This window comes from Abramis brama (assembly GCF_963993115.1).
Source record: "Abramis brama genome assembly, chromosome: 11".
Taxonomy (NCBI): Eukaryota; Metazoa; Chordata; class Actinopteri; order Cypriniformes; family Leuciscidae; genus Abramis; species Abramis brama.
In genome coordinates, this window is record NC_139973.1 from 5,923,039 (window position 1) to 5,937,988 (window position 14,950).

General features: G+C 34.6%; 1 protein-coding gene across 9 annotated transcripts in view; it reads left to right on the forward strand.

Moving 5' to 3' along the window:
• raly (RALY heterogeneous nuclear ribonucleoprotein) overlaps positions 1–12,625 on the forward strand; it is an 86,734-nt gene extending 74,109 nt beyond the window's left edge. For 5 of the 9 annotated variants that reach the window (XM_084128895.1, XM_084128896.1, XM_084128897.1 and 2 more), the window contains 5 exons: positions 4,455–4,612; positions 4,942–5,055; positions 8,925–9,055; positions 9,275–9,319; positions 12,096–12,625. In XM_084128895.1, the coding sequence (XP_083985021.1) occupies positions 4,455–4,612; positions 4,942–5,055; positions 8,925–9,055; positions 9,275–9,316 (445 nt within the window). In that variant the 3' untranslated portion in view covers positions 9,317–9,319; positions 12,096–12,625. Of the gene's footprint in view, positions 1–4,454; positions 4,613–4,941; positions 5,056–8,924; positions 9,056–9,274; positions 9,463–12,095 lie in introns of all 9 variants that reach the window. The other 4 variants (XR_014608231.1, XR_014608232.1, XR_014608233.1 and 1 more) reach the window with 1 other exon arrangement.
• Positions 12,626–14,950: the final 2,325 nt, after the last annotated feature.

Sequence of the window (14,950 nt, forward strand, 5' to 3'; positions counted from 1 at the left end):
TGAAGAGTCGATGGATGATGGATGAAAGCAGATATTCTCTGATCGGAAGAACTTCAAACACGCTCTGCTCAAAGATCACACTTTGCTTTTACTTTCCCCAAAACTATTTAAGGATAAAAATTCTATCTAGGCATATTTTAACAACATGGATTTACCCCCAAAAAATTTAATGACAATACCAGTGTTACTTTAGTATTATTTATATATTATTATAGTATTTATTCATATTTTGATTTAACTTTTTATTTTAATATCTTCAAGTTTTAGTCATTTTGTTATGTCCTTTTTCTTAGTATTTATTTAGTTTTATTTCTATTTCTGTTTTCGTTTTAGTAATTTTTGTACTTAAACTTAATTATTTCAGTTACACTGAAAAAAACTACTTGTAAGATTTACTTAATAAAATCCTCGTAACAATTTGCACAAGTATATTTTAAGTAAATTTTACTGCTATAATATCAAGTACAACTTACGTGTCATTATCAAGTAAAATCTACTTAGTATTGAACGTAACGCTCATGAAGAAATTAAGTAAAAATTACCTATTTACATTTCATTTAGAAGCTATATTTATTTAAAGTAATTAAGTAAAGTTTATTTATTGTTTTATAATTAGGAAGCTTGCTTTTATGAAATTATTAAGTAAATCTTACCATTTAATGAAGTAGATAAGTAGATTTTATTTAATTTTTTTTGTTTTCATTTACTTAGTTTTATGAAATTATAATACTCCCTACAATTATGTAAACATTGCCTAATTTCCTTTTTATAAATAATCATGAACATAAATTAAAATTTTCTCTATATTTTTCACAAATCACAATTAAAATACAATTAAACAGTTTATTTATTTTTCAGTCATCAAAAAATATTCTTCATACAAAAATGGACATTCACAGTCATCTCTTGACAGGTGCATTCAGTAAAACTTCAGAATTATACTGTAACCCTTGTTTTAAACATAAAAATGTATTTTAAAAAAATCATGCAAAACATTCAAAACAGCACTCTGAAATAGTGAACTTTAAAGAATACCATTACAACTTTTATGTACTAAAACATCAACAGCTAAATGTTTAAACGGTTCTATCATACTATAGCATTTAAAGGGATAGTTCACTTTGAAATTAAATTTTGGTATGTTTTAGCTTACCTGAAGGGCAGCCAAGATGTAGGTGTCTTTTTTTCCGCAGTAGTTTCAATTTTGATATTTTTAGGTCAAACTGTTCTTGTCTGACAGTCATATCATGCAGGTACTATGGTCACGGTCTCAAAGAGCAAGCTCAGAGAAGTCCAAATTAAACGATTCCCCATCGTAAGTACACATTGATGGCCTAAGACACGAAACGAGCGGTTTGTGTGAGAAAACGAACAGTATTTATATCGTTTTTACCTCTTGTACACAACCACGTCCGAGTGATCTGACGGCGCGCGCGCTTCCTGGTGTGTGACGTGTGCGCGCGTTCTGGCTTAGTCTGCGCAAGCGCCGAAAAGTGTACAAGAGGTAAAAACGATATAAATACTGTTTGTTTTCTCACACAAACCGCTCGTTCCGTGTCTTAGGCCATCAATGTGTACTTACGATGGGGAATTGTTTAATTTGGACTTCTCTGAGCTTGCTCTTTGAGACAGTGACCATAGTACCTGCATGATATGACTGTCAGACAAGAACAGTTTGACCTAAAAATATCAAAATTGAAACTACTGCGGAAACAAAGACACCTACATCTTGGATGCCCTTGAGGTAAGCTAAAACATACCAAAATTTTATTTCAAAGTGAACAACCCTTTAATACAACTTCATCTTCAATCTTTGAACTTTTGGGGAGAGTTTAAAGGACAAGTTCGGTATTTTACACTTAAAGCCCTGTTTTCAGATCGTTTCTGATGAAATAGAACGGTTAAGATTGAAATTTGGACACATGCTGCTGTCCTGAGAATTTTAGGTTTCAATAGTAGCACCCCCACACCTCCACAATGGCTGTATATGTGCACTGGAACAATCCTAAAACGCATTAAACTTTCGTTTACAAAGACGTGAAACTCACCGAGTGGTCAGGGGTGTTCACTGATATACTCACACAAAAATCGCTGCAAAAGATGCTTTCCAACAGGTGCTTTACCATTCGTTGTAAAACTGTGGACCTATTTTACCAAATGCCTCACATCCGTACATTCTTCCGTTGAGTTGTGCATAAGACTACAGAAAGAATACAAACAACCCCATTTCCGTTGGCAGAGTAATACCGTACCTCACAGCACATCCAATACAAGTCAATAGAGTTACGATAAAAAAACTACGATAAAACCTGTTGGAAAGCATCTTTTGCAGCGACTTTTGTGTGAGCATATCAGTGAACACCCCTGACCACTCGGTGAGTTTCACGTCTTTGTAAACAAAAGTTTAATGCGTTTTAGGAAGGATTGTTCCAGTGCACCTATGCAGCCATTGTGGAGGTGGGGGGGTGCTACCACAGAAACCGAAAATTTTCGGTCCAGCAAGATGTGTCCAAATTTCAATCTTAACCATTCTATTTCATCAGAAATGATCTGAAAACAGGGCTTTAAGTGTAAAATACCGAACTTGTCCTTTAAGAAGGATGGATACATCGATTGGATCTTCTCCACCAGCACCATGGACAACCAGTATTAATGATGTGCTGAATGATGTCACTGCAGCTTTCCTCCTGCATAGTTTAGAAGAAAAAAAAATTATTTTGAGAAACAAAAATAGAAAATGACTTCATTATCACAACAGAATGAACACATACACATAATACTAACATGGCGATGCCCAAGTAACGTTAACATGATTAACGTTAGCTGCTGTGTACTTGACCCATGATTGCCACCAATGATCTCTACGATCAACTTACCGCACGATGCTTTTAGAAACGCAGTCCTGCTTATTTTTAGACCTCATTTATGCACGATTTAGTGAGATTGAATTTTTTTAAACTTTATGTGTAGACCTTCCTGGGCAATATTCAGAAAGAAAATTCAGCAGGAAAGTGGTTAACGTTAATTTTTAGGCCGAATGTAAGCAAGCTAACGTTACTAACGTTAGAAGTTACAATGGTATCCAATCAGTTAGAATTTTTTACACGAAAAACAGTGCTTTGTGAATCTATAAAACTATTGAAAACTTCTCCGATTAAATATACGATGTAGGAAGTGAAATGTAAGGGTTATAACGTTAGCAGCTAACTTAATGTACTATGGATAACCCAGACGCGTTACACTAATATGAATATGAGGTCATGTTATAAGATGAGCATTAATGTTTATTGAGTCAAGTAAACAAGAATCAAGCAAAATCCACACAGACCCATGTTTTATTAAATGTAAAAAAGAAAGACAAACTTACCTCAAACACGACAAAAAGAAGCCACGCAGCAGCTCGCCAATCCGTCTGACCCAAAGTGGCAGTTAGACTGTCTTGTTCAAACACGTGACGTGACGCATGTGCGGATTCAAACGCGCTATACTTTTCGATTAAAATTTACTTAAAATTACTATGTTTATGTGAAGTGACTATAAAATGTTTAAATATTACAAGCAAATATATAATAAGATTTACTCTTTCCAACCAGTTAATTTATTACATGAATTAAATGTGTAGATATTTAAAATTTTACTTAGAAAATTCTAGTTCTAATTGAATTTTAATTTTATAAAGTAAAAATTATGATGGTTAATTTAATATATATTACTATACCAAAAAGTTTGTTTTTACAGTGTAGTTGCTAAGGCAACATTTCTAATTTGTTTAAGTTTAACATCAAATATTTATATTTTGTTTTAGTTCAGCTTTATTTCAATTTACATTTTAAATTATTTTAGTTTTAGTTTAATGATAACAACACTATTTAATACCGTAGTACTTTGATATATGCAATTATAATGAATTATTATGATATTCAAGTGTAAACACACATATATATATATGTATATGTAAATATTTGTATATATATACACACACATTTACTCGAACTTTCACATTCTGACAAAATGCTGAATTTTTGGAATTCATTTTTCACAAAATAGTTTTTTATATCTATGACACCATAAAGATATGGAAGAAAAATTTGCCATTTTTTGCACTGACCCCCAAACCTTTTGAATTTAACAAGATGGGAGCAAAAAAATGTTTTAAAAAATAATGCAGTGCTTTATTGGTGAACTTTAATGATGCATATGTTGGATTGTCAGTTATATTTTTCAAATCTGTCATCAACAAACTCACATATGTAAATTGAAAATGGAGGGGTTATGGTGTTTTTATTGTTTACTTTGGGAAAATACGATTTCTTGAACACAGTAAACCTTTTTTAATTAATTGGTTTAAAAAAAAAAATAACTTCACTAATACAACATGACCCAGATATGCTCATAGATAGTAATGTAGTTGCATGAAGCAGTTAGTTTCTTCATATCTGTCTTTCTGTCTCCAGACTGTTTGAGTACCGAGGCAGAGTATCACCAGTGCCCAGAGCAGTTCCAGTAAAGCGCCCCCGTGTGGCAGTGCCGGTTGTCCGCAGGGTGAAGTCATTACCTGTCAAGCTCCTGACCAGATCCACTCTCCTTCCCAACAGCTCTGTCAAACACAAGTGTGAGTTCAACTGGTATTTTAAGTGAGTTCATGGTCAGGATTCCAGATTTGTATCTTGATTCTATCTTCTTCTTCAGAGCCAGTGCACTCACTTATGACTAATGGACTGGATAAACTCTTGAACCGGCCTTTGAGCCATTTGACCGATTAGCATGTCAGGTTTAGGATTTAGGATGTTTCAATATAGCAGCAGAAAAAACATTTGTCTTGGGAGTCAGAATACTAGTGCACTGCTTTTATTTCTGTTTTTGGTTTTATGGCAATATATAAACCTGATTTAAACTAAAACATTGTGTTCTCTTGTTAATCTTGTGTGTACGTGTGAGCAGTGAAATCTACAGAGCTGCAAGCTATCAAATCAGAACTGACGCAGATCAAGTCCAACATCGACGCGTTGCTGGGACGTCTTGACCAGATCACAGAGGACAAATGCTGTACCGCAGGTGCCATGTCATATACCTCCTATACACACACACTCACCGTTCAAAGGTTTGAGGTCAGTACGATTTTTATTAAAAAGAAATGGATACTTTTATTCCGCAAGGATGCATTAAATTTATCAAAAGTTACAGCAAACCTTGTACATTGTTACAATAAAATTATATTTCAAATAAATGCTATCCTTTTGAACTTTCGATTTGTCAAAAATATTGACAATATTTAAAACCGTTGTGCTGCTTCATATTTTAGTGGAAACTGACCACTAAATCTGCTTTCATGGAGCAATTTGTTGAGCTCAATTTGGAGTCACTAAAGATCCATTAAGCATCACAGCAGGAAATTATTAGGGTTTTTTCTGACGAAAAGCTAACTTTTCAAGCTAAACATCTCACAAAGAGAGATGTTATAATATAAATATAAATATATATATATATTTTGGGGGTTTCTGCTCAACAAATACAGTAAAACACGTATTATATAAATAAATATTATTACAATTTAAAATGTATTAGAAAACAGTTATTTTAAGATGAAAATGTAATGTATTCCTGTGATGCAGAGCTGAATTTTCAGTATCATTACTCCAGTCTTCAGTGTCACTTCTAATATGCTGATTTGCTGTTGAAGAAACAAACAACCGTTGAAACAACTTTTTTTGTGGAAACCATAATACATGTTTTTATTTCAGGATTATTTGATAAATAGAGAGTTTAAATACTTAAATAGTAGAAATCCTTTGTAACACACATTATTACAAGAAAATACTATTTAAAAAAAAAGCTTTTTTTTTACTTTCTTTTGAACAAAAAGTTTGACGAGACACATTTCTTATTATGTGCCTTATTTCTTATTATGTTTCTTATATTATGCACATTTCTTTTTTAATAATGTAAAAGTCTTTACTCAATTTAAGGCATCCTTGCTGAATAAAGTCACCCCAAACTTAAATGTGCATTTATACTGTACGCACACAATACTGTATTATTCTGTAGGACAGAATCTGTTCAATACTAGTGTGGTTGTTTGGTGATAAATCAAGATTGTATTCTATTAGAAACGATTTCATCAAAATATGCCTCTTTCTGCCAGTTATACCTTTCTCTCAGTAATTCTTTTTTGAGAAAAGCTTTCAAAGGGCTTTTTTAATCATATGGAAACCCCATTTTACTGTCCGCACAAACACACTCAGCAGTGAGCGAGTGTAAAGCGCTGATTCAGCGCGGCACTGCAGGGTCACACCAGGCTCAACACTTTCACGGCTCAGTGGCTCCAATCAAACTTCGCAGATTTGTCCCTCTGTTTCACATCAGCATTTGACAAGCATTACGGCAGAACGTAACGTGCCTCTCGTGTTTATTTACACACGGAAACCAGCTTCGTTCTCCTGCCTCGTATGTGTACGAGTTGATATGATGTGGCTAATGGCTCGAGTCTAATCAATGATGATGTCACTCTGTGCACAGCCAAGCTCATTGTGACTGTTGAGGACGAGACGGTTTAAAGGGTGGAACGACGACTAGCACTTACTCTGGGATTCTCAGAACTTTGTAAATTAAAGCAAGCTCCAAGTTTTTCTTCACTTTGGCAATAGTAAACCAGTTTTTTTTTTTTTTTTTTTTTACATGACTGCTCTGGAATTGTGTCTGTACAGAGATGTCTTGGTTGTTTATTGGATGTGAGAATTTGGATGGTGATTCTTCATGACGAAGAGAACAGATAATCCCCAATGCATTCTGACACAGACGCTGCGTTTAAGCATTGCAAAGACACTTCATTAACCCTATAAAGTTTATTGTATCCTGGGGGATACAAACATTTGAGAGGCTGTGGGGAGAGGCAGTAAAAGTGTAGGTCTCATTTCTTGGTTTCATGTTGAAAGAGTGTTTGTTGTGAATATTTAGATCTGGTTACTGGTTTATACATTCTTTATTTATCTCTCGGGAATTTAAAAACAACGTGACCACCTGTAGTGGGAAATCCACTCCCCTTCATAAAAGTTGATATATTTCACATATGTAAAAACTATTTGCAAGGGACTTGCATGTTTAAAAAGTTGTTGGTAAGCGTTAGCTTATTACGTTTATGTTAAAAAATGTCATAATCTGTCTGTAAATGTTTGTATCTCAGGGGACACGTCGCCCTTTTAGGGGTTTGAAGTAGACTCTATGGTCTATAGACTTCATAATTTTTTTGTGGCCTGTTTTATAAAATCAGTTCAATCCTTTGGGCCGCACTCCAATGAAGCTACAGGCCCTCCAACTTAAAAATATATATATATGATGATGAATTCTCACACACACACACACGCACACACACATACACACACAGGTTTGCATGCGGGTTTGTTTTAGTATCGTATTTCACACACACATACACATACATACATATATTTATATGTGTGTGTTTGTGTGAAATATTATACTCAACAAAAAACACATGCAAACCTGTGTGTGTATATATATATATACATATTTATATATATACACACACACAGAGAGATTTGCATGTGTTTTTGTTGAGTATCATATTTCATACATCAGGCTTTTATGGCTTATATATGCAATTAATTGCAAAGAGAGAGATGGACAAATAAATGTCGATTTAAAATGTCAAGGCCAAAAAGCCTTTTGTGTCATATTTGATATTAACATGATAAAATGTAAAAAGAATTTCAAATGTAAAAAGAAAAAATGGTGTATAAATAATCAAGCAGACCCAAGTTGCTTCAGTCCAGTAAATGTTTATCTAACATTTTACTTTATAAAAACCATTAAACATTTTAGAGCAACAACAAAAAAAAAAAGTATGAACTATCAATCAGAAGGCATAAAGTAGATTGTGTACAACAGGTTTTTAAGCAAAGGTTTGGTCATATTGATAATTTATAAGCCCTAGAAATTTGCATATTAAATATGATACAGTAGGTTAATATATTCATAAATAGGCAATATATTTATTGTTTAATGAATTCATACCCCCAAAGGGGCGACGTATCCTGAGATACAAATATTAAAATCAAAAATAAGTCATGTTTAAAAAAAAAAAAAACATGAAATTGTATTATTTGTGTCCTAATAAGATGGGGAATTAGCAATAAATAATTTTTTGATTTGATGTCTCTCTAATTTTACTAAAACATATTATTGAGAGATATAGTGTGAAAAAATGCAAAAATGGCTGTAAAAAAATAAATCTGCATTGTTTATCCTTTTGATCTTTCATTCAAAAAATTGGCAAAAATCTAACCTTTCATTGAAGTAAAAGAATTGAAAGTGGGGAGGAAATCACATTATGAAATAAATGTTTTTCTCCAAAACACGTCATCCACAATTATTGGCACCCCTTGAATTTTTTACGAGTAAAATATCTCTGAAGTATATTCCCATTAATATTTACCTTTTTTTAGCACACCAAGGTGACTAGGAACATGAAATTGTCTAGCTATGACTTCTTGTTTCACAGGAGTTTAAATATGACGAATTTATTCATAACAATCATTTATTTCATAATGTGATTTCCTCCCCACTTTCAATTCTTTTACTTCAATGAAAGGTTAGATTTTTGCAAATATTTTGAATGAAAGATCAAAAGGATAAACAATGCAGATTTATTTTTTTACAGCCATTTTTGATCATATTTACCAGGGGTGCCATTAATTCTGTCCACCACTGTAAATATCAGCAACTGCACCAAATTGCACATTTCTTTCCTCCTCAACATGAGCTCCATATTCTCACTAAATCGTAGTATATGAGCCATAAAAGCCTGATGTATCAAATATAATACTCAACAAAAAAAAACTTTTCTGGTTTTGTGTAAAGGTTCCATTTCCAAAAATGTGATGTTCGTTTTTAAACGTTCCCGTGTGCAGAGTTGCAGAAGGCAGATGAGGTGAAGAGCGAACTGTCCCAGGACGAGTCGGGCTCCGAGTCAGAGGACCTGCAGAACAGTGATGTGGAGGAGAGCGAGGACCACACACACGAGGAGTGCGACGAGGACATGGTGAGATACATCATGTATGGATAGAGGGAGGAAGACATGTACAGTATATGGGGAATGGAAATGATATTGTTCTGGAGAAAATAACTATAAAAAGAGGAGGGTGTGCTTAAAAAACAGTGCAAAAACAATGGAGATGTATCAGTTTATAAATCATCAAACACTCACACATTAAAGTTTAACAGTCTCCTAAATATGATTTCTTATCTCTCCTCTCTTCAGGAAAACAATCACATATCTGAAATGGATTCAGTTCTTCAATAAAAGGCAAGAACTCAATGCTGGGACAGTGGATTCTTGGATCAGTGATAATTCAAACCATGAGATGTTTTACAAGTTTCCAGGCTTGACTTTCAAGATCTAACCAAGATTGCTCATCATGCAGAAAACAGATTGTAAAATTGAAGTTAGTGAGTACAAACCACTAAATCTGCTTTCATGGAGTAATTTGAGCTCAAATTGGAGTCACTAAAGATCCATTAAGCATGACAGCAGGAAATTATTAGGGTTTTGTTCCTGACAAAAAGCTAACTTTTCAAGCTAAACATCTCACAAAGAGAGGATTTAAAACGTTTAACAATATTTCATATGTATAAATTTTGGGGTCTGTAAGATTTTTTTTTAATGTTTTTGCAAGTCTTCTGCTCACCAAATACAGTAAAAACCATAATATTGTGAAATATTATTACAATTTAAAATAGCTGTTTTCTAATATATTTTAAAATGTAATTTATTCCAGTGATGCAAAGCTGAATTTTCAGCATCATTCCTCCAGTCTTCAGTGTCACGTGATCCTTCAGAAATCGTTCTAATATGATGATTTGATGCTTTAGATGATTTTGTGGACTATTTTTGTGGAAACCATAATACGTGTTTTTATTTCAGGATTCTTTGATAAATAGAGAGTTCAAAATAGTTAAATAATAGGAATCCTTTGTAACATTATGAATGTCTTGCTCAATTAAATTGTTCCATGTTGAATAAAAGTAACTTCTTTTAAACAATAAATCTTATTGACCCCAATTTTTTTTTTTTTTTGAACAAATATATTGACGATCCACTTTTATTTTTATTCAAAATAATTAAATTGTAATTCATTAATTTAGGACTTTAAAAAAAAAATTAAACTGGAATTCACTGGATAATGTTAAACTGTTAAAATTCGAGTCAGATTTACAGTGTTGGCTTATGAATGTATTTCTAAATTCACTGGCAAAAGAACTCCAGACAGCATCCAAAAGATGAGTTCTACATCCCAAAATACATTTTTGTACATTCTCCAGAGGTCAAATATCTCTTATGTTTTTAGGCAGACAGAAAATGCTGCTTGGTGTTTGCCAAGTAAATGTCATAAGGGTTTCATTCTGCTTGGAGTAATTTGGTTGCCGTTGCTCTATCAGGTCCGTCTTCGGTGGTCTGAGCGAGCTTCACATACTTGCTTGGATACAGCGTCTGTGACCTATGAGCATAAAGTTTATCAAAATGAAGGGAAATAGCTGTGGTTATTCTTACTAATCTGTTTTCAAGGTGTAGCGGCTCAACTTCTGTTTCGCTCTAAACTTTGCCATATGTTTGGCTACACGAACGCACGGGACAGTGTGGAATCTGATGGCTGCTTCCACCTGATCCTTCTGTGTGTTGTTTGTGGATCAACGCTCTGTTTGTCTGACTAATGTGCGTGACCACAATCTTATTGCACCAGTAACACGGCTTCCGCCTCCTCTTATTCTAACCACTGCAGTTGCCCTGAAAGGTCAATTCAAAGTTACCATCATATTGGCCACAAATTAGCAATTGGTCGCGCTTCCCTCGATGAAATGATCGGCATTAGAAGCCTTTCAGAGGAAGTTTATGTTAGCTGTGGTTGAATCTCACACACACACAAAAAAAACTCCCAGGTCATATTTTACCCGAGTAATAAATTATATTTTTGCATTTAGAAAATAAAGCATACATTTATTTTATTTTTGTATTATTACATTACTTTTATGACCATCAAGCACATTTTTCTGCCCGCACTGTGTAATAATGAACTGTATTAAGTTAAAAATATATATATTTGAATCCGTAAAACACATTTGTATGTGTGTATGTGTGTGTGCGTGCACTTGTTTTTCTATCCCAGTTGGGACTTCAACCTGAATGCGCACAGACTCCATGTGATGTTTTTTGAAAATGTAAAAATGCAGAATGCAGGGTCCGTTTTGGGGTAGGGTTAGTGTAGTGGGATAGAATATACAGTTTGTACAGTATAAAAATCATGTCTATGGCTATGGAAAGTCCCCATAAAACATGAAAACACAACGTGTGTGTGTTTGAATCCATTGGGTAATTTTAGTTAAACCGTAAAAAACCTCAGCACAGGAGTCAGGTATTCAATATATAAGAAATAAAATATTTAACAAATATAAATATAGAGAATTGTGAGGGGGAATGTGCTTAATTGTCACGTCAAAAATAGTTTCAATGAAAAAAATGGAAATTAATAATTAATCGTTTCTTTAAGTATTTTGTATCATTTTTATTACACAAATAATAATAATAATAAAAGATGTATGACCCAAGCATGTTCTTGACCGATTTTGTGAGATTGATCCACATGGCTTTGAGGTTCTGAGTGCACGAGTGAACTAATTCATCTTGAAAGTCCTGGACCATAGAGAACTTCAGGTTAGCTGTTTAGAAAATCTCGATCGATTTCACACTCTCTGAATGGTAATTGGTACAAACATGCATAGACTTTCAAAAGAGCATTTAGGTTGTAGTTCTGTACATTTAATCTGATATATTGATTTCTGAGTGTGTGTTTTTTATGTTTGCTGCTTTAGTTGTCCTTATAATTCAGCAGAAAATACTTTTATAAATGTTTTTTTTTTTTAGCTTTAAAGGGAATTAAGGAAGAATAAAACCACATGAGCGAATTGACCGAGATCCAGCAAGCTCTCTTTATTTCATCTCCCCTGCTTTGTACAAGGCTCTTGTATCTGTTTTTCTTCACTAGCACATCTTAATGCTTGTCTTCCTTTTCTTGTATTTATTACAGCAGGGAGTTGGAAAACACTGTCGACTGGAAACTTTTTTAATACCACAGACTCAGCGGGAAGACACTGAAACCAACAGGCGCCGTCAAACTCCAGCATCAGCTGTCAATGAGACGGACAGCTAAACTAGCTGTTTGGTAGGAGGGAGACGGGGATGACGTCCCCGAGGAATCCATCACAAACAGGCCACAGTTCCTGAGAGCAACAACATCACACACACACACACGTGACATCAAAAGAGGATCAATTTCACAGACATTCTGCACTCATGCTCCCCAGAAAACACAATTAACATGCTTTTTTTTTCTATACATCTGGGCGCCTCATATGTAAATACCCTCATTCTGTTTCTGTCCTCCCTTCTTTCCTGTCTGTTTGTGCTTTTCCAGAAATGTTTTTCGTTTTATTTATATGCCAGTCGGAATCAGAAAGGTTGGCTATTTTTAATTACATGTGCATATTTCTTCTGCTTGCACTTTCGAGACTGCAAGAGATATTTACAGATGTAAATAAACTATGATGACTTGTGAAACACCTGTTTGAATGCAGATGCATCGAGTAATCCTCAGCACCTTGTCTAATCTTTACCTTTAAGACAAGAGATGTATTCTCACTCCATTAGATATGCCAATACGAGGATTAAAGAAGTCTCTACTTTCTGAAACCTGTGAGGTCTGGATGGGAGAGAACTTTCAGTAAATGCAATCTCTGTACAGGGAAGCGCGCTATATCGCAACTCCTCCACAAGCAGAGGTCCAAAAAGTTTAGAGAAAAAACACAATTGCCTTATTTAAAAGATTTGATCCAGTGGACGCTGTCAATACGATTTGTGAAGTTTTACTTCCTTCAGGCTATAACATCTAAAGGCATATTATAGAGGTATTATATTATAATAATTCATCCATGCATGTTTCATTTAAAAACAATGACCTTTTAATGTTTACTCAAAATGTCTTAACTATGCAGTGAAAACGACAGACGTCTCTATGATGATGTATGCGGGACTCCTCCAATCACTGTCCAGTTAAACCCCGCCCCTGTAAGCGCGTGTTCATCTGCCTCCACTATTTGAGTGCACATTTCAAAATCGTTTAATAGAACCAAGTACCAACCCTTTATATTTTCTTTTTCGATAATCCATCACACTCTTGATGCATGTCGCAATACTGAAGAAAAGATCTGTCCTATCTATTTCATCAAAATTTTATTCTCAGTTGTAGGACTTTCTGGAGTTCCAGCTATCGCAGGTAACAGCTCAACTGGACTGTGCAGGCTAGAATGTACAGCCAGGAAACTGCTACAGGGGTGAATGGGAATCACATACCATCCCGTACCTTGTTTTTAAGTCTGTGACCTGGAAAGCGCATCGAAGCGAATATTGAAAAGGGGACGGGGCTTGATTTTAGTGCACCTCCACACCATCTCTAGCTCAAAACTGGTATTTGTTGTTATATTATTATGTTGGCTTGACAATGCCAGCATACTGATCTACTATTTAAGCTGCTTCTTCTAAGACTAAATTTTAAACAGTATCTCCAAGAGTTTTCAAGCTCCAACCACCAAACTCGGGTCAGGCCTTCTGACCGTTCTGACTTTGTATGCTATATCTTTTCTAACTGAATCAGACTTGAGGTTTTCGTAAATCTACAAAAAATCTGATTTCAATGAGGTAGTTAAAACTTTAGTACAATACGAATTATAGGGTATTGAAGCTGTCTATCACCAACAAAGCGTACTGACTATCCTAGGACAATGTGATAAGTCATGCTAGCAATATGCTAAAACATGTTAGCAGCAACATGTTAAAACATGTTAGCGAGGTGCTAAATCATGTTAACAACATGCTGAAACATGCAACCAGCATGCAACTTGTTAAAAAAAATATAGCAACATGCTAATTCATGTTAGCAATGTGCGAAAACATGCTAGCAGCATGATAATTCACGCTAACAATGTGCTAAAATAGTTTTAACATTTACTGCACTTTGTTAGTCTTCTAATTATTTATGGATAATGTAGCTAAATTCAGTAGAAGTAACACAGACCTCAGATTGTCCTGTTAGACATTTTTTTTTATTATGATCATTATTATTTTTTAAAAACTTTTTATAAAGATCCTCAAGAATCTAACAAACACCCAATGACAAGCTCTTCGGGGAAAAAAATTATAATAATTTAAAGGCTGGCCATAAGTCAGTTCCATAAAAAGGTTTGGTTTGAGAACTTAAAAATTAGACTGATCACTTTGGTAACTGCTAGGCTAGTTGTTAAGCTATATCCCTTTAACAGTATTGATATAACAGCTGTTCATGCAACTGGCTTTTGAATTTAGAGGGGGAAAATTGAGAGATATAATGAGTTATATAAGGATATGCAAGTAGTAGAGGTTAGGATTCAGGACCATCCAAGTAAGTTCTGCATGTGATTTATAGTATCTGACGTCCAAGCTGTGAGACATGGACCCCATAATTAAAGATAATGACACGATGCAAAGAAATTTAGCAATCAGTTTAAGGTATTAAGCATGTCAAACTGAAACATATGGCATTAGATTAACAACTAAATGCCACTTAAACGCTCTGGCATCCGCTATCGAGATAAGTTCAGTTTTAGGTGCACAACACTCAAAGAATAGCGGCCCGACGGACTTACTTGTATTGCACTCCAACACGTGTCCTCCCACGCAGCAGAGACAGCCATGTCCGGGCCAGTCAAAACCATGCTCATTATTCATCCCTGTAACCTTGTGTGAGTGATCGAGGATGTTAACCAGTCTAGTCCCTGGAGCTGGTAATGACTTTAATCAAGGTCCAAGCACACATGCTGGTTGAATGGAACTACTTTAACACGCAAAACA